This window comes from Seriola aureovittata, chromosome 8 (genome assembly GCF_021018895.1).
Source record: "Seriola aureovittata isolate HTS-2021-v1 ecotype China chromosome 8, ASM2101889v1, whole genome shotgun sequence".
NCBI lineage: Eukaryota > Metazoa > Chordata > Actinopteri > Carangiformes > Carangidae > Seriola > Seriola aureovittata.
In genome coordinates this window covers 12,104,007-12,128,459 of record NC_079371.1, presented here as the reverse complement: position 1 = coordinate 12,128,459, position 24,453 = coordinate 12,104,007, and the positions used below count along the sequence as shown (strand labels likewise).

The 24,453-nt window shown below is 37.7% G+C and overlaps 3 protein-coding genes across 8 annotated transcripts; 1 reads left to right on the top strand and 2 right to left on the bottom strand.

Annotated features, from left to right (window-relative positions):
- The first annotated feature begins 4,229 nt into the window (after positions 1 to 4,229).
- Positions 4,230 to 8,981, top strand: pdzd11 (PDZ domain containing 11). The gene is made up of 6 exons (XM_056382152.1): positions 4,230 to 4,324; positions 4,877 to 4,984; positions 5,752 to 5,892; positions 6,030 to 6,128; positions 6,854 to 6,914; positions 7,542 to 8,981. Exons 2-6 carry the CDS (start codon positions 4,892 to 4,894, stop codon positions 7,574 to 7,576), a joined length of 429 nt encoding a protein of 142 aa, XP_056238127.1. The 5' UTR covers positions 4,230 to 4,324; positions 4,877 to 4,891; the 3' UTR covers positions 7,577 to 8,981.
- Positions 8,982 to 9,314: 333 nt separating this feature from the next.
- Positions 9,315 to 14,041, bottom strand: stard14 (START domain containing 14). Of its 2 annotated transcripts, XM_056382151.1 has the most exons (7): positions 13,930 to 14,041; positions 13,616 to 13,736; positions 13,344 to 13,491; positions 12,593 to 12,696; positions 12,311 to 12,428; positions 12,161 to 12,213; positions 9,315 to 10,676 (listed from the first exon to the last, which is right to left on the bottom strand). In XM_056382151.1, exons 1-7 carry the CDS (start codon positions 13,959 to 13,961, stop codon positions 10,470 to 10,472), a joined length of 783 nt encoding a protein of 260 aa, XP_056238126.1. In that variant the 5' UTR covers positions 13,962 to 14,041; the 3' UTR covers positions 9,315 to 10,469. The 2 variants fall into 2 exon arrangements, with proteins under 2 accessions (XP_056238126.1, XP_056238125.1); XM_056382150.1 differs by lacking the exon at positions 13,930 to 14,041 and having other exon boundaries at positions 13,616 to 13,904.
- A 1,168-nt stretch (positions 14,042 to 15,209) lies between these two features.
- rab41 (RAB41, member RAS oncogene family) lies at positions 15,210 to 23,804 on the bottom strand. Of its 5 annotated transcripts, none has more exons than XM_056383191.1 (8): positions 23,590 to 23,794; positions 22,385 to 22,443; positions 20,811 to 20,864; positions 20,420 to 20,525; positions 19,386 to 19,497; positions 18,859 to 18,952; positions 17,417 to 17,483; positions 15,210 to 17,217 (listed from the first exon to the last, which is right to left on the bottom strand). In XM_056383191.1, the coding sequence occupies exons 1-8, from the start codon at positions 23,666 to 23,668 to the stop codon at positions 17,153 to 17,155; spliced, it is 636 nt and encodes a 211-aa protein (XP_056239166.1). In that variant the 5' UTR covers positions 23,669 to 23,794; the 3' UTR covers positions 15,210 to 17,152. The 5 variants fall into 5 exon arrangements, 4 of the variants coding, with proteins under 4 accessions (XP_056239166.1, XP_056239167.1, XP_056239165.1 ...); XM_056383192.1 differs by lacking the exon at positions 18,859 to 18,952 and adding an exon at positions 18,352 to 18,445 and having other exon boundaries at positions 23,590 to 23,787; XM_056383190.1 differs by lacking the exon at positions 20,420 to 20,525 and adding an exon at positions 19,802 to 19,907 and having other exon boundaries at positions 23,590 to 23,784.
- Positions 23,805 to 24,453: the final 649 nt, after the last annotated feature.

Genomic DNA, 24,453 nt, shown 5'->3' with positions numbered 1-24,453 from the left:
AATGACAATGTAACGTGATAATTAACTTAATAATAAATGCAGACATACTGTATGAAGCATGTATGTGATCAAGCTCATAAAAGTCTCTGCAGTAAAATTTCCATATTCAAATCAGTTATAACCAAATGGGTAGGGTATGTTTGGCTACACAAATTATTTTCAATGGGAAATTGCAGCAGACATGACACTAAGATGAGAGTCAGATATTTTAAATTGTGTAATCTTAATTTTGGTATTGGCTAAACTGTGAGAATATGATTATTTTACAGGAATGAGATGTGTCACAGTAGAGGAGAAAGTATTGCATCTTTCTGCAACTTTCCACACACGCTAATGTGGGTTTAAGCTTGCTATATGTTTGGAAACTATTTGTTGTTGCCCTTGCTGACAAATCAAATTTCTAGTTAGTAAATGGCACACTTTCTGTGTTAGAGACGTACAGGAAAGAAAATGTGTGAAAAGTGTTGAAAAAGTCAATCTACCCAAAATAGTAAGAAGAAGAAGTGACAAGAAACACTGGACGAGTTCAACGTGCAGTCAAGTCAAGATTCAGCAAGCTATTGATCATTTTAATTCTTCAGTGGAGACGCCCAATTGCTCATGGCCAGGACTAAACAATTAATAATAAGTGGAAGACAAAAACCAGACATTGTGTGTATTCAAGAGTCCTGGTTAAAGCCTAACCTGGATTTTGTGTATGTTGCAGTTAGGAGAGATGCCACAAATGGTGTTGGGACCGAGTGTGTCATTTCTGTAAAGCAAAGGAAAGGAAAGTGTAGGAAAGTAGCAAATGGTCATGAATTACTACAACCCATGTAGAAGACTAGAATTAAGCTTGCATACAAAGATCTGTGTTGCATGCTACAGGGATTTTATCATGCATACCACATTATGGGGGAGTTAATGATAATAACGATTAATGAAAGATTTCAGTGTGCTGAAATGAGATAAAATAAGAATAGATGTTAATGAGGAGAAATATCAGGAAAAATGTCATAGATACATTACCTAGGTCAGACTGATTCTAATATGGACATATAAACTTTTAATAAATATAGCTGCAAGCAGTGATGTGGGGCCAAGCAGCTTAAGTTTGTCTGAGGAATAGCAAAAAAACAGTTCTACATAAAATCCAAAGTGGCGACCTCATCATTTAGGTTGACATGACAAGTTGCCATGTCTTGACCTTGGGTTCTTCTGTAGTACTACCTGACACGGAAATTTAGATTTTAAGGCAAACACATCAACAGTTATATGGCAAAATGCTAATTTTGTTGTTACAGCACCCCTAGAGGTCGAAGGGCACTGGATTTCTTAAGCTACGTCCTGATGAGTGAGTCTCTGTACACAGTTTCGTTTTCATACAGAAAAGTGTTGCCGAGATATGACCACAATTTGTGATTGGCCGTGACAAATGAATGCTTTCGGAAATCAAAAGCCCATGTGATAACTTTTGTGAGGCTTGGTCTGAAGATCATCTGTGCCAATTTTAGTGAAGTGTGACCAAAAAAAACTTTTACAAAAAAATCCAAAATGCCAGAAAATCCAAATGGCGGTAAGTGGGGTCATAGGGTGCATTGACCTCGGCTTAATTCAAGAAATTCAGTTGCAAAAGTTACATGTTTGAACGCACATCCAACTTTGACCTGACCTTCACAGACATGAAACTTGAAAAACCATTGTGGGAGTGTCCCCAATCAGTGTGGCAAATTTCAAAACCTTTTAACATACAGTTCTAGGGGCTGCCATAGACTCTCATTGCATAAGGAGAAAAAGAAGAAAAGAAAGAAATAGGAGTAGGGGGCCCCAATAAAATAAGACAAGATAGAGTCTGAGTCCATTCCAGCCTAGTCCATAGATAAATAGAGATGCCCCTGGCTAAAACAGAGAGGACTGCACCAGGGAAAGTATGGGAAGAAATAAGAATCCCAGTGAGCTGGAAAAAGCAACAAGGAAACCAGGGAAAAATGGAAAATTATAGACCTCTTTCCTTGATATCATACCTCTGTTCTTTCATGCTAAGGATGGTTAATGACAGACTAACACTAACAGACTAACTTCTTGGATAAGAGTTACAGTGGCTGCGTGGCTGCATCTGGAGGATCAAATAGGAACTGGGGTCAGAATTAAAATGGGGTCAGAATTGTTAAATAAATGTGGGGCATGGGATACAATTCAATTTAAAATGTGGGAGAAGAATTCTGGATTGAATTTTTTTGTGGGGAAAGTAAAAGTTATGTTCTACACAAGAAAGAGACTCAAGGAAGGTAATAATCTTAAATTATATGCAAATAACTTAGAGAGATGAAAGGTTTTATTTTAGGGTTTGGAAGTATATTTTGACTTGAGGTTTAACATGAAAACAGTATCTGTGTAAAGTGTGTAAAACCCTGTGCCCTGTGTGATTTTATGTTGTGTCTATGAAACATATGATACATGCAGTCCTAATCAGACCAAGGCTAGATTTTGGAAGTTTTCCATCTGGATCAGCAGCAAAATCTGTGCCTGCAGAGTCGTACATAAAGGCTCTGGCTGTGAGAATGTGCTTGGGGACAACAAGATCTTTGCTGGTGTGTGCATTTCAAGTTGAGGCAAGAGAAATGCTATTGTGTTTTCATTGAAAAAACCTGCTTGTTAACTATTAAATAAATCTGACATGAAGAGAGAGGGCTGGAGCGAGAGTCTGGGAGGCACCTGGAATACACAGGCTGTTTTAGGATTTTCAGCTTTCATTGAAATATAAAGCACAGTATAGATTACAACAAAACAACACAGCTTTATGACAAACTCTTACCACTGAGTCCTCTGATTCAATTCAAAGAGCTGGATGTTGGTCTCTAATGGCATCGTTGTCCTTGAGGATGAGGGACCACCAAATTGTCATGGTTCCTCTGGACCACGTGGCCACTGGGTGAAGACGGCAGAGCTGGCTGCAAATGGCCTCAACCAGGCGGCTGACACTGGGCCAGTTTGCAGGGCCCCGAGTTCAAGACAGCTGAAAAATAATCATAGAGAGCAGTGCGTTGTAATATAAACCTGATATTTATTAGATGAAACAATGATATTTGAAGTGAATCTTATCTCTGGAGACATAATTTTTGTTTTAGTGAGAAGCATAATATATAATTATAGTTATAGTATACTATGCCAGCAAACTTTTTAAGGTTCTCCCTTTGGTCTCTAACTTTAGAAGATAGTGCTGCATGTTCACAAATATTCACCAATTTGTTCTGGTGCACAGGAACAAGAAATTTGAATTGGGTTGGAATCTTTAAATGCACAATCCATGCTTATAATATAGTGTTACATCCTCAAAGTATCTGGTGCGGAAAAATAACAGGCTAAAATTATAGATATTAAAGTCATTATAGAAGCCTATTGGGGACTTTATTAAGATGATCATGTGAACTTGAAAATGAAAATCTAATTCCATTATAGCAATGTAATTTTCCACACATGTATGTGTAGGATTATACTGGCCTTTTTCTTTATGAATATGAGCAAAGCAGGAGAAGCAGACAGCAGGTTCTATTTGAAAGTATTTAATCTTTTGCTTGCAGTCAGGTGTGAGTAGTTATGAAAGAAAGCGTACACAAAGTTACAAATGTTTTATCATATATATCTTGAACAAAGCAACAAACAATTCTAAATCGAAAATCAGTACATGAATAAATTCTCACTCTAACCAATGTATGAACAAACCAAGGTGATTAGATGTACTACTTAATGACAAAATAAACATGACTTGAGGAAATATAATGAAAGAAAGTAACACAACACACTCAGGGGCAAAGGTGAAATGATAGTGGGAATCAGCTGAACTGAAGGGCAAACAGAGAATGAGCTCAGGCCACAGAACAAAGAGCACTCAAGGCACCTGTATCACCTACCCAGTTAGCACAATGTTCCCCTGCTGTCTTCAGCCCAGCAGTCATGTGACCCTGCTTCCAAAATTATGCCTTATTATTTAAGTAAAATATATAAATAAATTAAAAAAAAAAGATAAATAAATAAATGCCTAGTTGTGGGTTAGCAAAAAAAAAACTAGAACACTTATGAATTATGTTAATTAAGATTTATACTTCACCAATGTAATGTCAAGAATGTCAAAATCTCAAAGAAGTTGTGTCCACACTATGGATGTTTTATTAAGTAAGTTGTAATAATAGCTATTATACATCTTCCCAATGCATCCGTAGTCCTCACCTGATGACGGCAGAAGTAATTTCCACTCCACGACAGTAGGAGGCGGTAATGCCTGAGATGCTAATCATTGTTAGTACAGAAGAAGTGCTTGTTGCTAGCTGTTTCAGACAAGCCTGTGGTGAGATTATTTGTTGTTTTATGTTAGTCACTCAGCATTTCTCTCTCGGAAAATTATGTAGTATCTTCACCGTTAGAGTTCAGATGACAATGGTAGTGATATTAGTTAAAATGAGCTGTAAATTGAGTAAATTAAGTTCGTTTCGAAGTTAGCTTTTAAGCTAACTAGAATTGGCTAGCATCTCGTCTATGTATTGCAAAGTTAAATTACCGACTTTCGGCGAAAGCACAATTCATTTTAATTTGCGTCATATGGTATGATGTACATCAATATATCCACAGTCAAATCATTATTTGTATTATGTCACTTTTGTGATATGACAGGTTTACTCTTTAGAAACCTTTTTACGTACAACTTAGTAACTAGTGGAGAAAATATGTGATGTGAACGCAGCTGAGATACTATACGGTAGTTATACTTTCATCGTTTTAATGCTGTAACTAGCATTATATAAATATAGCATTAGTTTACAGTAAGGTGTTCTTCTATAGCAAACCATACACTAAACCTTAGGGAACACGTTTTCATAACAGTGCACTTATCTTTCTTCAGGTGTTTTCAGAAACAATGGATCAGAAAATTCCTTATGATGACTACCAGCTCCCAGTGGTATTCCTGCCATCTTATGAGAACCCACCAGCATGGATACCTCCACAAGAGGTATGCCACTTTAATAGAAAAACCTGCTGTGCTTAAGCCTGTATCTCTTCAGCAGGGGATGGCGTTTTCTCAGTTGGAAATGGCACAGAAGAGATGGTACAGGTGGCAGAGCTCAGGACCTATGGTCACATGATAACATGATGTCACGTAAGGGTGAGATTGTAACTGTCACTCTTTAAAGGTAACCTCTGGTGTTTGAGTTTAATGCCTCCTTGATTTTTCTCTAGTTGTCCACTGACACCTGGACAATGACTTTGTTTTGGTGTTCACAGAGATGATGTAGTCTGTATCCCATTTATCCTTGTTCCTGGACAAGAGACTTTATCAACACTGGGAACATACAACATCGACTGTCAGACCAAAACTGGTCACGGCATCAGCTGGAAAGTGGTCAAAATAATTCAGGAGGAGTTAGTGTTGACCGAAAACAGATCAAGGAAGCTCTCACGTCCGACAACAAAGGTGAAGACTGTAGTACAGTTAAAAAGCTCTGCAAAAAGCCAGTAACTGGACATTGAGTTTTTTTTTTTGTTTTTTTTTTAATCATCAATCTAGTGTTTCCGGAATTTCTGATTTAAAAGGAATTAACTTTCATGCTCAGTTATATAACTTTTCTGCTGATCCACCTAGTTGCAAAGAAGCAAAAAAGGAGACACTGAGGTTGTTCTTAATCTTCTGGTATGTGATGTCCTGCAACACCATTTCCTGTAGGTTGTTGATTCTGATCAGATTGCTTTCAGTAAGTCAAGGTTTTTCTATGTTTGTAGCGTGTTCATCACCCTGACTACAACAATGAGCTTACCCAATTCCTACCTCGCACCATCGTCCTGAAGAAGCCTCCGGGAGCACAGCTGGGCTTTAACATCCGTGGGGGCAAGGCATCACAGTTAGGAATCTTTATATCCAAGGTATGTATTTAGTCCTAGGGTTTGGTATGCCCTTTACTGCCGTTTATACCTGTTGTGTTGCTGACTAATTGTTTGGCTTTCAAAAATGTCCACATTGTGTTTACTAATTTCTGTATACCTATGTGATGGGTTGCCAGGTGGTTCCAGACTCAGATGCCCACAGAGCAGGACTACAAGAGGGAGACCAGGTTCTTTCAGTGAATGAGGTTGATTTCCAAGACATAGAGCACTCAAGAGTAAGTCAGAGCAGTAATTTCAAATTGTGGTACATACAGACTTTAGTTAACACATTATTATTTCAGTATATAATATGATTCCAATCGCATTACTTGGTTGGTCGCTGACATTTTCCCTGCCTATGTATAACAATATTGAACAGCTTCACACTTGGGTGCTCTGTCATCTTCACTGTAGTTTGCACATATTCAAGGTGCAGCTTTAACACATAGGCGTAACCATTTATAATTCAAGAATGTGAAGGATGTTTATGGGTTAATGTTAACACAACTCTTCAGCACAGAGGTCATGTATATCTATAAAAGCTATTCTTGTCATGTTTTCATGTTTTGATGGTCAAAGTTGGCTGTGTAATTAGACTTGAATGTAAAACCCACCGAAAATCCATTCCCTATAAGATTGGAGCATACATTTTGATTTTGGTATTTCATTTAGCAAATTACATATTCCAGTGGCAATTAAAATATGCAATGGTCATGATACAAATATTACTGTTTAAGAATTTAAGCTAATGTTAAAAATATTAATTAAATATTTAAAATAAGCTGCCAGGGCTCTTGACCTTATCTCCCTGTGAAGGAGTAAATATCACATAGAAATAATGCCCTATTAGGGTGAATCCAGTGTGGCATTGTTGTCAACATTTTGCCCCAACAGTTGTGGTTATTATTGGTGATAAACTTTTTATTGTATTGCATTAAGTTCATTTCTTCTTCCTCTTTAGGCTGTTGAGATTCTGAAGACTGCACGAGAAATACTGATGAGGGTGCGCTTCTTTCCTTACAGTAAGTCATTGAATCTTGAAAACTTCAAGTCATGTAAATAACAGTTTGTGCTCCAGATTTGACATCTACTATATCTGCGCTTTACAGTGCAACTGCAAATTACCATTTATGTAGTGATACAATTGGGCACGAATCCTATTTCTGACTTGAAGCTTATAATTTATATTTGGTTGGTTGGTTTCGTATTGGAGAAAAAAATTCAAACCATGGAACATAGTACATATGGGGAGAAGAATTAAGTTGAAAGAAATCTTTAATTATGGCAAAAATATAAGTATAATTTGGTTTCAAATATAGAAATACATGTTAATATAAGTGCATTTGTACTTGTTGTGCTAATGGAGTCACTGTTTCCCCTTCTAAAAATTACAGTTTAACATTCATATTTCCATAATGAATATATCAGTCTGAAGAGGTAAACCTGAAAAATTTGAAGCTTGTCAGAACACAGACCCAGCTTGTTTCAGTACCCACATCATTTTAGCCATGTAAACTATCTGTCTAATCATAGTGCTTGTCTTCAACAACAAAAAACTGGCCTTTGAGTCACTGAATTATACCATACTGGTATGATATTACATAAAGACACCCTTTCAGCATTGTAATTTTATCTCTGTTTTCTTTAAGACTACCAAAGGCAGAAGGAGAGGACTGTACACTAGGTGGCAGCAAAGAGAGAGAGAGAGAGCGACAGTGGATAGACACGTCACTGCACATCATTACCCTCCTCCCACAGACTCTGGCCTCCATTCTGTCTCAGCTTCAGGATGACTGATGTATGACTAACAAACTCATTCAAAGTCCTCCATGTAAGGACAACATACACTCTGTTAAATTCTCAGTTTCTCCCTCTCACCCAGATAATCTATAACACTCTTATCTACTGTGATATATAGTGATTTCTACACCATATTTTCTTGGAATTCAGAGATGTATAAGCAGAGGCTTTGTAGAACTGATATATATTGTCTGTTCAAGCATAACATTTAGAAAACCCTGCATAATTTAACGAGTGAACAATGTCTCTATAGTTTTTCCTCAAGCCCTAATTAATAATCTCAATTGTAGTCTTAGAAATATAATACTTTAATCAAGTTGTACTGTACACATTTGCATTGATGACACTAACATAAGGTAGAGAAATATATTACTACCTGTAACTGTACCTAATAAACTGGTAATTGGGTGTATATACATGTAAAAAATGTACATATAACTTGGATTTCAGTACACTCTGACACGTTTGGTACAAATACAGCATAGCCTCACATATTGTCAGACCAAATGATGTTGAGTGCACAACATTTAGTGGATTTTTAAATATCACTGTGAATACACTGTACATCAACTTTTTTTTTTTAACAAATATTTGTAATTGTGTGGGAAATATTAAGTTGTATAACTATATTATACAACTGCCATTGTATAAATATTGACTGCTATTGTGGACCCAGCATTACTTTAATAATGTCTAATGTTATGTTCTTGTTTCATACATGGAAAGGTCTACATACACTTCTCCTGGCCTGAATGATATATTAGGTATTTAATGTATAAACTACTTACTTGAGGTGCCAAACTGTTGACAGGTATAACCTCTAACATGCTGTTAAAATGCATGATAACAGCACATTGTGCCCTGTGTTTATCTGTGTGTGATGGCGATGCAGAGGAATCTGCCTGGCACTTTTATTATTTTCGCCTCTTTGGTAAAACATGATCATCAGTGAAATCAAGAGATGCAAGCTTTGGCTATCAAGTAAATCTGCAGACATTTGAACGTTTATAGAAAGCAGTTGTACACCCCTGGATGTTACTACAGTATGCTAGAATACAGTAAGTTCATGTATTAATAAAATTTGTTAAGACCTATGTAAATACCTGCCCTTTGCATCTTAACACTGTCTTATTCTTTTGTACACTAATAATTTTCATAAAGGAATAATGTTTGGTTTCCCAATTTGACAAATGTTTTTCTTAATGATCCAGAGCTCATTATGAAACTATCATTTTTCATAAAAGAACTTAACATTGAGAAGTAAAAGAAATAAAAAGTTTTGAACTCTAGTAACCTTTGCCTTTGTGTACTTGAAGAGCCTGAAAAAGAGCTGGAAATGAACTGGTTTGCTATGCTGCAAGTAGACAGACTTGTTCCACTATGTAGGCTGGTTTCTACTGAAACTGACAGTCACCTTAAGAGGAATGCAGTCAATGACAGTGACTAAGCAGGTTAACTTCGTGAGGTTTACTGTTTTTTTTTTTTTTTTAAGTCAAGACCATGTAACAGTTCATATCACGCAGAAAAACTTAAAGCTCTCAGCCTGCAGGGCTTCATTCTAGCATCATTTCTCCATCATGACTTCATCTGAGGGCACAGTAACTGCAAATAAATAAATAAAATAAAATAAAAAGGTATCCTTTATGGTCATTCCAATCCTTCAGGTAAAGTAATAATCAACTGACAAAATGCAGACTTGCTATGTACATTTCACATGTTAATACAATCTAACTAGGTTTTCATTATCAGAGATCAACAGCTGACCCTCTCCCTGAGTGTCAATGCAAGTCTACACTTCGTATATAACTTCTGTAAGAATTACAATGGATACACTTTGATTGCACATCTGCATAAATACAATGAACCTTCAACAGTCTTCCTGTATTACATATAGAGGGTAGACATACAGGATAAATGCTAACTCGTGACTAAATAAAATTAACTGACATTTAGCAATAAAATTCACATTTAAAAACAAAATCAGTTGCAAATGCAGTGACAGTGAAGAATTTTTTCTTCTTTGTGTCTTGGATTAAACTTAAAATTTTGTGTTAAGATTCAAGGTTGATGCCCAGAGCTGCTGCACAAACCAAGAAGCCTTTGCCTTCTATATGTCTCACGTTAATGCAAATCCTATTTTAAACAATGTAACTAATCATATTAATGTGATTTAACAAAATAAAAGTGACTATTTAAGTGTGTTCAGTTCAAGATCCAATTATTCGGATCTAACATTCAACAAACAAGTTTAAGTCAAAAATAGTTTCCATAACGTTTTAACGAGCAATTGCGGCGTCAGAAATTTCACATCATTTTCACCACTGACAATACCTAATCTTCAGTCCCTTATAAAGAGCCACTAATGAACAATGACTTTCTTCTCATTTAAAAATTTGTTTGTGTGTATTCTTCATAGCTGCAACTAAACGAGGCCTGACAGAGGAGCCATTGTAAATAGTAGTGCTGTAACATTCAACCCCAACACCTCTAACCCTGTACACTGTAAAGAAATTACACCATGGCGAACACTGGACACTGAATTAGCTTAGTTCAAAATAGACTGAGGTGAATGGCAACTTGATCTGTGCTCATTTTCATCTGGTAAGATGGCTGTAAACACTTCATACTCTTGCTCATCCCAAAAGGCACACTGATTTGGAAAAGCGGAGGATTAGGGCGATATCACACAGTTGGAGCTCTCAAGTCTTTTCGTGTTTGTGAGTATATACAGTCTCTCCCTCTTGTTCCAGCCCTTCCTCCCATCACTTCGATGCGATTTAACTACTGTCCTCGCTGTCCTGAGCATCCACCTTGGAACACTCGTCCACGTTTTCAAGCGAGTCTGCTCTCTGTATCAACAGTTCGGCGGGGTCCATCATGGCCAGGGTGTTCTGCTCTGGGTACAACCACGGCTTCTGGTCGGGAGAGTTCTGCTGTTTCCACTCTGGGTAGTTCTGCCCCGCCTTGTGTACACACTTCATCACCTGGAAGGAGTGGGCCAAGAGAGGATACAATTATCAGAGGGCTGAAGTCCGACAGTGAGGATAATACCACACCTTTATTCTCAGTCAACAAAGCTGAAGATAAAGCCAGTAGTTACACGGGTTGTAGTGATTGTGAAAAACTATTTACAGCTCTGACAGTGTTCTCAACAGCTAAATGTAACACGTAATAATATGAATTGTATTTAGACTTGTAATCTTGTTTATCTTATTTTTCAGCTTCGACTGTGAATTAGGCAAGAAGTAAATACAAGTTAAAACCAGAAAAGAAAAAAGAAATGAGGACCTTTCCCTTCCTGCAAATGTCAGTTTACTTGGATGGATGCACTTACTGTTTAACTATCTACAGTGTGAGGTGCTCATACTGTATGTTAACTTGATTTTAATACACTTTGGCCATTGTATCTTAATCTATAGATAATTTTTCACCTGCCATTAATAGTTACCAGTTTAGTGTTGAAATGATTAATTGGATAATCACTGATTATTTAAATCATTTTTTTTTTTTTTTTGCAACATATGCCATACATTCACTGGTCTCTGACTCAAATGTAAACATTACCTTTTTCTTTTTAGCCTTTTGTAAAAGTAAAATGAAGATCTTTGGATTTTGGACTGTTGGGTGGATAAAACTGTCACCTTGGCTGCTGGGAATTACAGTCATTTTTATTTTATAGCTTAAAGATTAGTTGATTAAATTGATAATAAAAATCTTTTCAAGTTGCAGTCCAACTCCAGTCACAAACAAGTAAGCGCTCCTCTCCTGAAGAAACCTAGTGAAATCCTGCAAGTCTTCATAACTACTTTCCCAACAACTGCTGTGAATTGTTTTGTCATCTTTTAATATTTTACTCTGTTCAGGTTCCTATTTTATTTCATAATCTATTAGCTTGCTGTTTATTTAATATAGTTGTTTTATTTACACTCTGAAAGCAATTAAAAGTGCTCTACAATTAAGATTCAATTATTTTCCATTCTTAGCCAAAGTTATGTATTCTTGCCTTATAATGTTTTTTCATAGAAATCACTGTTACTAGGTAAAGAAGGTCAATGTTTCTGTCTAGTTAAAGGCACAAGTCTGTCAGTGGCAGACTTTCTCTCACACACACGCACACACAGAGATACACTTTGGTCTAAATACTTTCAATCTGCGAAGGATATGAAACCTGGTGAACGAGTTCTGCTGGGAGAGAGAGCAACAGCTCGAGCTGAGATAATCCTTTGTCAGCAACTGTACCGGGTCAGGCCCTTAAAATTGGGTTTCTATGGTTACTATTGTCCTTTAAAAACACATGAAACCCTCACTACCTTATGCGCACACACCTCTTGCACACTTCTCACCTTGTGGACAAGTGAGACATCCTGATACACAGTTCATGTATCTTGACTTTATCACTTTCAATGTTAAGTACAAGTAAATAAAAGCTTTGCTGCAAAGAGTTAGGGACAACAGTAATGTTACATACCCGGGGGGCAAGAACTTGAGATGCTTTGTTTACCACCCACTTTGGAAGAGAACCTAGAGCAGAGAGATAAACTTTAAAAACAGCTCTAAAAATATTACGAAATAATTTTCAATCTGAACTAAACAATTTAATTGTTGGTTATGGTCTTACCTTTGGGGTCAGCTTGTGAAAGGTAAATGAAAGTACAGCTATTTGGTCCTGTGGGCTTGATAAAATAGCCAGTAAGGATGGAAATGGCCCTCACAATGTCACTGCGAGGCGGGTATTTCTGTAAATGAATCAAAACAGTTTGCAGAAAAATGAGGAAAAAAAGTTAGGCAATGTGACACTGTCTATTTAGATAGCACTTTAGGTGTCAGAGAGTTATAGAAATGGTGCGTTTAAAGACAGTGGTTGCTATGTGCCTGGGAGTGTGTGGAGGAGGTGGCCTACCGGGTGTTTGACGGAGAAATTAACGATAATGTACTCGTCATCCGTCACCTGCCACGAACGCAGTGTCACCACATCTCTGTTCTTTATTGGCTTTGGACAAAGCCCTGCAGAGGAAAAAAACGGAGATAAAAATCAGATTATATTGTGTAAGATTTCCTTCATTCGTTCAGTTCTTCAATTAGACTCTACAAGTGCACCCTTGTTATGACAATAAATACACTGGTGGAACAAGAGGCCGCTCACATTTCATCCCTGAGGGCTTTAGTAGCTTAGAAAAGGAGAAAACACTTTTCTAATAAATTAGAAAATGGAGGTTAAAAGCTACGACAAAAATGCACCATGGATGGGTTTAAGAGGATAATGAGTTGAAGTGCTTGCTGATGGGAAAATAGTGGTGGTGTTGTTTGTATTTCACTATGACTCAAAATAATGGTCCATTTTACTCTATTATTTATGAAGAACACAATGCTTAAAGAAATCATTGAGGTGTAAGCCCATTGTAGTTATTGTATCAAAAAATCAGGTCAAGTCACCGAATAGTACTATTTCAATCACAAATTGGTACTATTCTTCCAAAGAAGTACAAAATCCTAAAATGTTATCAAAATCTACTACACTTTATCTTTTCAGAGTTTGTGTTTTTTGTGCACAACAGGTGAAACTGAGTCAGGCCTGCACTGTAGACGGACGTGTTTCTACGGGGGAAAAACACAGAGGAATGTGATGAGATACAATAACCAGGAGTCCTCACATGAGTAGTAGCCCACATCAGCGTTAGCAGAGAGCCGGGCAATGTCAAAACTGTCCAACATGGCGGGGTCCCACTTCTTACGGTACTGTCCATCGTGAAGGACGTCGTACATGGTCGCAGCCGATACATCTTTAATCGTCATTTTACACTGAAACACAAACACACATATATATATATATATACAATGGAAAATAGGCCAAGTTCACAGCACACCACCCAGAGTCAAGTGTGATAACCCAATGTGTGGAAAGTTAGTGTGAAAGTGACCTTACCTTGATCTTGTGGATTTTAGGTTCGTGATTTCCTCTATTCGCAGGTGGGTGTTCGACCCACACTTCCATCTCACTCTTATCATACTTGCTTATCCAGTTGTCCGTTGATAAACACTGATTTCTGAAGTCAGCAAACACCGCCTCATCAGGCAAAATACTCGAAACAGACATATTTGAGTATCTTAAAAAAAAACACTTCCTTTGCTTTAAAAAAGAGAAATCCCAAAAAGCAAAGCAACCTGCTCAGTTCAGAGTGTGTTTGACTTGTGCAGTTGTTTGTCTCTGGCGACACGAATATATGCGAACACACTCACCTAGCGAGTCGAGCGGGATTCTTGTGCTCCATTCCTGAGCCATGCCTTCAAATACTTCACAGTACTTCCTGAGACCAGGTGTGCTGGGCAGGTGCGCCCCGCCCTCAAAGAGTACCACAGCAAAACTCACACCGCATCATTACAGCTACTATACGTCGAAACTGATACCAGAGGCGATGACGAGTTCAGAAAACCAACACTGGTGGTGTTTTGTTGTCAGAAAGTGTGAGGGTACATTCACTGTAGTGGGCTGAACACTGTGGGATGCTCGGGGGAGTGGGTAGGTGCGAATTGCTCATGACTCCAGAGTATCATCACGACTTTAAATGTGAAACAATAAAAGTACATTTAGACCTTTCATAGACCTGAATGAACCTTCTTAGACTGGTCCTATAGTCAGTTTTAACAACTCTTCATTAAATGTCCTAATTAAAATTAAATTGAATTTAAATGTAAGAATTAATTTAATTTAATTTAAATGAATTTAAAAAGACAACAAAAATAATAAAATAAAATAAAATATATACTATACTGAAATTGTGGAATTTTCCAAGTCTCAACTATATGTTAGAGTATATATTATTAGATAGATAGATAGATACTTTATTTATCCCCTAGGGGAAATTCATTTGTGTATTAGTATGCTTAATTAGTTTTACATTTCTTTCCATGTGTAGCAAACTCTCACACACAGAGACACACATATATTTGTGTGTATATCAACCCTCGTTGACTATAATGCATCCTCTAGCTCTTAACCTTAAACATTGCACATGCCCTTCCCAAGCCTCACCCTAAGTTTAACTTTAACCTTCAAACAGTCCTTTGATGTAGTGAGGACAAAATGTACTCACTAGGACAATTAAAACTAATAGATTTATGAAACCCCAGTTAATACATTCAATTTTTCATTACATGCTTTCAACAGCTTTTGGCCAAAGATGACGCAGCAAAGTAGCAGTGTAATTGTGTGTAATGCAACCTAACTTTCATACTTGGCCACACCTTCCTGTTGTAACACTTCATGCCTGTAAGTTATTGACCAAGTGGTTTGTCTACTTTGCCAAGTGTGACACACACACACCTACATGACGGGTTTCTCACCTTGAACTCAGATACTGTATTTTATTAATAACTGTGCTGACAAACAGAACATGATAATTTGTTGAACCATAGCATGTGAAACAAGAGAATTAAAAACATACCATACGACTGACACCAAATAATCTGTAAGCGTACTTTTTCCTACAGTAGTGCTTCATAAAGACAGGGATCAGAGATTTTGGTGAAATATCTTTATTCTATTCCACGTGATAGGCCTACACTTGTGTTTCATTAACTCTCCTTTTTATACATCAGATAGTAATAGTACATTATTCACACAAACGTTGCTAAACACGAGTAGACAGCATATTTCAAATGGACAGACACAATTCAGAATAGCACAAAGCTGCGTATTTAGTCAGTGACAAGTAATAGAAGAGCTGCTCATGTTAAAATGGTTGTTTGATGTAATTAAATACTTAAATTTTTAAATCCATTTTTAAAACGCTGACATTTCAAAACAAGCTACAGCAAATGACCAGTGTCTTTTGTTGTGCTATGGCTAGTTAGTTGGTTTGTGTTTCACTGTGTGTGCGTGTGTGTGTGTCTGAAGATGGTGCAGCCTTTACCTGCGAATGTAAACCAAACTACTGACTACACAAACTGCAAAAAGTAATTTCTTGCAGTGTGACAGGACAAAACTTTACCAGGCATCAACATCGCCTTTAGTTGGAGTCCCAGCAGACACGCAAACAATAAATAAAATAAATTTTCAACATGCGTGTCAGCATCTGCACTTTTGGTCAAGCGTACAATGTTATCTGTAAGTCCAAGTTACAAAATAAATAAACACATAAAACCAACAGTCCTACACAGGCAATAGCAATACAGCAAAAGGATACTGCAACTAACTTCTCTGCACTTTTTACAGCAAGGGTGTTAGTAAGCGTTAGCTGTATCTGAAGACGAACTCTTTATCTACCAGCTCTACAAAACAACGAGAGAAGCCATGAACCAGTCAGCAGGCTTCTTTTATATTTTACAATATTGTGGCTTGATTCAGTGCACAACGTTGGTGAACAAACAAGCAAGGCATCTGTGTTCTTATCCATATAAATCCTGCATGAGTGAGCATGCTGCATGTTCTTGCAATAGTGTAATCAACACAACACAAATTATCAATGAGTGGGTACGTCATAGCGACCAAAGTGACAACTTTCCATCAGCATGGAAAAACTAAACACTGGCTCTTTTTATTTCATACAACAGGGGCATCTAATAACTGAAATCTCCTCCTCAGACATGTTAGTATGCGTGCAGCTAATTTAACACTGGAAAGACAGTTGCTATAGTTTTAATGCAGACATAGTTTCAAGTTAGTAGCCATTCTTATCAACTCGGGATGGCTTCCCTTTAAAATGAAAATAGACTTGGTAACACATCCCTTTTGCAGCAATGTTTTAAATAAGGTCTCAAATGATATAAATTTGGTCTACTAACATGCTGTTGTATGAGGCAGTTTAAGCCTACAGATGTATTAGGTATAAATGATACCCAATGAATGGACCACTGACCCTCTTCAATATAAAGGGTTCATTTGAGCCTAATGTGTTAATATGATGGTTAGCAATGACATAATTTCACTGGTAAGATCCTGTCTCGTCTTCCTCAAAATAAGACAAAGTCCAAAAATAATCAGTTATCTGAGACATACAACATTATCTCAGATGATAATGAAAAAAAAAAAAAAGTAAAATACAATGGGCTGGTAACTCAACTTTGCAGAGTCTTTGAATTAATCCCAAGCAGTTTTACTTTACAACAATGACAAGAGTAACAGCACTAAGATTCTGAACTGTGCAATAACTCATGAGCGGTTAGCTATGTCAGTCGGCAATCCTATATAATGCCATGCAACTGGATGAAAATCTCAACATATCATGTAACTTATTCCTTGTTTTAAATGTTTACTTTTGAACCATTTTTTCCCCAGATAATCTGTTTCAATACAGTAATGCACATCCACACGGTTACTCTGAAAAGTCACTGAGTTGAAAAGGGAAAAAAAACAAACAACAGGTCCTCCATCCCAATGGCAGTGCGCCAAGGGTGGAGAGAGTGGCCACTGAGAGACAAGCTGTTGGTGGGGAGGAGACAGGCTGGGTGAGGGTGAGGTGTACTAGCATGAGCAGCTGCTCTCGGTGACAGTCATCTCTGGCTGTTTCTCCAGTTTAATGTCGATCACTGAGAGGGCTTGGTTAAGCAACATCACAGATGAATTAGCAAATTTCACTTCAGTATTTTCTGCAGAGCTATCTGGCTGCAATCTTAACAGTCAACGTTCATTCTTCATTTCCTACCATTAAAGTAATAAAGCCTTGGCAAAAATAACAATACTTAACAGTGTGACAGTATCTGTTGAAAGCAAGTTTAAAAAGGATACTGTCCTCTTTGCTTTTCTCTGGTGTGCTATCCATCCCTGGCAATGCAGCAGCAACACGACGGAACAGCTATAAAACAAAGTGGGAATTAGACACATTTGAAAAAGGACTCAAAGTACCAGACTGCCATCTAAAGTAAAATGCATTCAAATAGGGGTGGATGATATGGATAAAATCTTCTATTAAGGTAAATGTAATTTCATTTTATTTTAGACACTGAAATATGTTGATATTGTAATTCTTCTGAAAATGCAAGATAGAAACTGTTTATACATAAAATAACCCGCCAGCAAAGTCTGTTTTTGTCTACTTCAGTGTCTGAAAAATTTAATTTCCAATTTTTAACAATACCCACAATGGCCACATACACCAAGAGATATTTGGTGGGATGGTGCACTTGGTGTAAAAAGCATTGAAATATTTATGCCTACTGACTAGTTTTTTTTTTTGTTTATATCATCATATCACCCAGCCCTACTGTCAAATGAGCTATATACAGCACAGACAGAAAGTGGTCACTCCTAAATAGGATATTTCATTGAATAACAGGCAAACACAAGAAGCAGTTAAAGCAGTGATACAAAATGTGACTGTAATTGCTGGTTGAGATAAGAGCATGAAATTGAAGGTTGCCGTGCTAACCTCCTCCACTGAGCAAATCCATCATATTCACAGATACAATTTCAAAGCGGCAGAAGTTTTAGTGAACCAGACAAGAAGATTTTGGTCAAAAATGAACAAAGTAGCAGTAAAGCTGTGCAGAACAAGTGAACTGATAAGCCTGTGGGGGGAAAACACAACTGATACAGCAGTATGTACTGAGAATGCTAAGACGTGTCATGATGAGCCACGAGAGGGGAAAGGGAGGCGGAAAGAGTTAACTGTACACTCTGAGGGCAGATTGAGCTCAACTACCCTGAGAGAGCAGAATCTCTACCTGTTTGACATTGTAGCCAGTCTTTGCGCTGGTTTCAATGAACATGACATTCAGTTCCTTAGCTCTCTGCTCGCCCTCCTCCGTGGTGATCTGTCTGCTCAGGTAAAAGCAGAAGGGGGGGAGATGGACGAACAGACAGATATGGAAAGAAACATCGCAAAGAGGACAGGCCAAAAGGAGAGGGAGGAGATGGAGAGAGAAACAAAGAGAGCTCAGCACAGAATCTTGTTTTGGTGAAAAAGAGAGAGAGAGGTTAGTTTAGTTATAACACAGACAGACAGAGAGGAAGACAAAGGGAGAGAAGCTGCTGTGCTGAGTAAAGATGAGGCAGCAGGAAATCGACTCCAGAGGTCACTCATTCATTCAACAGCCACACTCTGATCCATATAATGAATAAATGGAGGAGTCGTCGCAGGTGGGCCTCCCTGACCTACAGGACGTTATGACCTGTGCTGGAAACGTCAAGATCATTTGTCAGTATTACACCTGCTGTTGCTAGACACCAACCTGTTTGACGTTATAGCCAGCCTTGGCACTGGTCTCTATGTACATCACATTGAGCTCACGAGCTTTCCTCTCTGCCGCCTCAACAGAAACTTGCCTGCCATGGTCCCGGGAAGTGAGGGGGAGGGAGTGGTGTTCAGTGTGGTGTTGAGGGAAACACAAAAAAATTCAAAATGACATGGATAGAACAGACCAGGAAAGGGAACAAAAAAAGGAAAGGAAAGGGAAAAAAAAAAAAAAGGCAGAACAGAAATATGATCAAATCATAAGAAATAAAAATAGATAAATCACTAATAAAAAAGGCTGGAGTATGCAAAATACTGAGGGATGATAAAAGTCAAAATTGGATGAGATGCACTGAAGGGAAGAAAAGTGGGATTCCAGGCTTTGGCAGAGTTTATATACTGTAACACTTGATGCTACCCATTTTCTAAATCATAGTAAAAGTATAAAATTACAATGTATTTATCAATCTTTGTAAACAGAATAAGAAAATAATTATCATTCACTCATCTCTCGCCACCATGTACCTTTTATCTGCCAAGTCTGTTTTGTTCCCAACCAGCATGATAATGACATCACTTCCTCTCTCTGTTCTAACATCATCAATCCACTTTGAGGTTTGTTGGAATGAGTTAAGATCTGTGGATGCAAAAAACACAAGATTACTGTACACATCAGCCACGTGCAGTCCCAAAAACACATAAAACATTTGGTATTACTGGCAGGTTTTACTGTTTGTTAAAAAGGTAGAACATCTTATGTGAGAAAAGCCATATGTCAGTAAGGAAACGTATTAGGAAGAGAAGCTTGAAAAAGGAAAAAATACTTGAGAGGATGTTAAAGGTTATTAGCAGAAATACATTAAGTATCAACTATGCCAAGATAGTTTCCTTCCAATTGCTAAAGACCCCTACTGAAAAGTTAGAGTACAGCCCTGACTCACTGGTGATGTCATAAACAACCACAGCAATGGTAGAGTCACGGATGTAGCTGGGAATTAGGCTACGAAAACGCTCCTGTCCAGCAGTGTCCCAAAGCTGGAGCCGGACCTGAGGATTGGAACGGAGGAGAAGAAAAGGACAAGGAGGTGGAGATGAAGAGAGGAAAGGCAGACCAAGAACACAGAGAACAGGGCAGACATAAAAGAAGTGCAAGCCAAGCAGCAGAGATGAAAATGGCCATTTATGGAGGAATGGGGTAAATCATTCAAATGCAGCAGGGTCAGAGATGACCAGTGTTATGCAAATAAGATGCGTAAAAGGAAGTCATGCTGAATCATTATAGAGGCTGCTTCAGAGGATTTCTGCTCATGAGGTGAGATTTGATGACATTTTCTATTATTCCTTCCACCAGCCTCATATATGACAGCATTTAGGAAGCACAGACCACCCCTGGACACTGCTGGAGAAATGCTTTAGCATCACCATAACTGATGCAAAGAGCCTGGAATATACCCTCATCATGCTGTCCAGTTGGGTTTGCCAGGATAGTAAATGCTCTATTATGCCCTTGCACATATTAAACAAAGGACAGGGAGGTGAGGCAAGGCCATGATACCTACTGGCTATGTCATAAACCACCACAGCAGCAGCTGAGTCGCGGATGTAACTGGGGATGAGGCTGCGGAAGCGTTCCTGTCCGGCTGTATCCCAGAGCTGCAGCCGAATCTGTGGCCAGCCACAAAATGAATGTGGGAATAGGGTGGGGGGCATTTCATGACCCAGCCAGGGGATGGAAGGAAAACAAAAACTTAACAATGGGAACTAAAAACATGATAACATGTCTAACAAAATGAATGGTAAAATCTAGGATAATGTAAATGTGAAATGATGAAAGGGAAATAAATGGTGGCTACTGCATAAAAAGCAGATGCATGCCTTAAGCTTTTCCAGCAGTTTTAAAACTAGGGCAATGGGAATGATGAGAATTACAATAAAATATACAGGGCTTACCGTGCGATCTTCTAGGTACATGGTTTTTGACAAAAAGTCAATGCCAATTGTTGCCTGAAATACAATCATTCCATTAAAACATTGTTGTAGGTACAATACTTGGCAATGTATGACATCTTCATCTAGGAAAAATTATTAGACAAATGAGTTTGACCACATTTTCTATTAAACATTACCTACAGACCTTTTTCACAACATTTGACTTCTCATAGGAACTAAGTGAAGCTAATAACATTAACAATGACTCTGTTCCAATTAGGTGCTAATCTTAAAGGATGTGGAGTCAAAAGATCATACAAAAGTCATAATTAAATCATGTTAATTAATACGGACTGGATAAAAAATTAATCATTTGAGATATATATGTATATATAAATTCTCAAAATCCCAAGATGAATCTTTATATTTGCCACTTCTCTCAATAAACCTGTGTGTCTGTGCTTTGTTGCGTGTATACACTGGTTACTTGTTGCAAGTGGTTCAGATGGGGATGCATGTTGTGTAAAATATCTATTTTGTGGAAATCAAGTTATTATAATGTATACATAAAAGAAAATTTTAAGTTAAAAAGTAATATAGATGATATATGAGCCACCTTTAATCAAGACAATCATGTAAAATGTGTAATGTGAACAATTATAGTCTGTGTGAACCCACCACACTTTATGGGACTGTCGTGATTCAGGATGGTGAGTATCAAATCTAGAGATTGCATCTATGAGAGGGATAAACTGAAAAAAAAGACTGATGTGAGCTCTGCTTGTGTTTGCTAAAGAGATATTATCCCTGCCTATGAGGAAACTGTAGAAATCAACTGAACAGTGTGTGGATTCTACTTTTTTCAGTCAGTCCCTGTCGGGTAGCTAACTCCAGCCAATCAGCTGTGTGCAGATATCAGGCTGATGTGTTGTCTAAACAAACAGTGCAGATGAATTAGTGAGCAGACTTTCTGCACTCAATCTGATCATTAAAGTGGATGTCTGTACTTAGTTGAAGCATCTGCTACTGATGGTCCATGGGATAGTATTATGCATAGTGATGACACCCTTGTAAGTGGTATAGGTTTGTATTATCCTTGTTCAGCTGTTTTGCATATGTAGGCCTAAAAATATATGTAGGTATATATAGATTTATCATCTTTTGGTCATTATGCATTTGCCAAGAAAAAAGAAATCCTTGATCTGTAGCTTCAAAGCCGAGAAATGCTTTTGTAATTTAGCCTATAATGTACACTTCAAACAGTTTTATATTCAAGAAATAATGGTGTTGCTCACTTGTTGATGGTAAAAAGAGATTTAACTTCCCAGGATAAATTCTGCTTTACGTAACAATGGCGTTTATCTAATGACACAGAATCTAATCTAAAACAGAATCTAAATCAATCGATTCTGGACATTGAAATCAAAATTGAATTTAGAAGAGTGCTGATATCCAACCCTATTAATTACACTTGCTTTTAAGAAGTCTTAATGTCTGTTATGAAAAAGGACATCTCAAACACATTTAATATTGATTAGAACATACTCAGTCTTGGCACACTAATTCTATGTCATGTGATGAACATATGTTATTACCTGATAAGTGTTGTCGAAACTGTCATACATAAACCTGGTGATGAGTGAGGTCTTCCCAACTGTACAAACACAATAACATATAATATAACAATAGCAACCTTAAAATTTGTTCCTGGTAATCAAGGATCAAACTCCATTGATAATATAAAATACCCACATATCTCAATTCTAATTCTTTATTATAGGAAGAAAAAAAATGTCAATATGACTCAATAATATGACATAGTGAGTAAATTGTTATTACTGATGCAATGTGGACTGCTGAACCCACACGCTGAGCTGGCAATATGGGTGGAGCCACAAAATTTGGAAAATAAGAATATATTCATTTCTCTCATTTGACAAGAGAAAACTGTCACTGCCATGTTTGAACAATCGCTCCCAAAATCAACCACGTATAGATAATGTCGGTGTCAGTCCCTATAAGCTGACGTTAAATGGTCGGGAAAAGGCCGACTAGTCTAAACCCATTGGCCGACGTGGCTCTGCAAGGTGCTGCCGTAGGGAGCTAACAGCTAGTGAGTTGAACAACGCTATAGTGATAAAGCGAATTAATATAAATCCATAGACTTATACGGGTTATCCTCTATGGAAGCAAGAGCAATTTGACAACCACGTTAAGGTTTCAATTCAGTAATGATTAGTAGCTCATATAAGAAAACGTTGGTGTATTTCAATCTAGCACAGCTCACTGCTAGCTAAAAGTAGTTGGCCAGCTACGTTTCACTACAATTACGCTAGTGAGATGATGCTGATGCATCACAAACTAATGGCCAGAGTAAGGACTAGGTCGTTTACTTTAATATGACAGCAACCAATCTGTAGATAAATCACAAGCGATAATGGTTTGGAACGTTAGCATGACTAATTTTAAGAATTTCTCGTTAAGACGAAGAGCGAGATGTTTGGCTAGTTTAGCCATTTACCGTTAGCTAGCTTTGCAATGACATCATCGCAAGTGAGAAAGACTATCGTGTCCATCACTCTTTTGTCATCTTACTCTCAGGTAAACACCTTATTGACACTGAAATATTAACATTTCGCTTTGTATTTTCACTGGCCGCTGATGTTGGGTGAGTAACTTTACCCTCCTAGCCAGCAGCAAGCTAGCCGGAGAAGCTAGTTAGCCGATCTTAGCCACTTCTCAAACATATCCCTCACATCCAACCAAATTCATACTTCCAAGTACATCATTTCCAGCTTACCACTCTGTTCGCCCAGAAAGACGAGCTTGAATTTTCGTAGAGGGTTGCCAAACTCACCGCCGCCGGTCGTGGTTGACATTTTGTTAAAAAATAAACAGCTAGTTAGCTAACTTGGCTATTGATGTGATGTGTCTAGACCGGAGAGGGACAAGTAGTGTATCTTTATCCAGCACAAGCCAGCGCTATTGTTTCCTTATTCATACAGGAGTGAAATAGCGCAACCAAGAGGAACTGAACGACATAACACATTTCAACGGTAACGGAAAAAAATCTGTTGCTATTTCTCTATGTGTCAAGCAAAGGGATTTTCATAGATTTTAGCCAGACAGAACGAGTGAGCATTCACTCATGGTAGCCCTACAGGCACAATTAGGTTACTCAGATTTAGCTAGACCTTTTTAATAACATTTGGTTAGACAGTGTGTTAGGTGCCTGTTTAGAGAAAAAAGTAAGGGCAAATAGAAAACCAAGAAGCAAACGAAGAAGGCGTCATTTTGTCATTATAGTTAGCTGTATGATTCAGAAATTCACTATTGGTGCAGCTTTTCAGAGCAATGCTTGTGTGTCATTGAGTGTTAATTTTAGCCCTAAATGAAAAACACACAGTACAAACTGTGAAATGTGACTCACCCTAACAAAATTATTGCTAGCATAAAAATAAAAGTATATGAATGAGGCCTGTGTAGAAAAGAAAAACATTCTTCATAAGAGCTTTGACAGTAAAATGCTGTTTTTGTTCAGTTATGCATTCACTTTTGTTCATGAATTTATTAAACAGTTTATATTTTTTGTAACAAAGTACTTTCTTGATAAAAGCCCTTCAGCTCAGTGTTAAGTACCAAAGTCTCGATGTGAAAATACTGA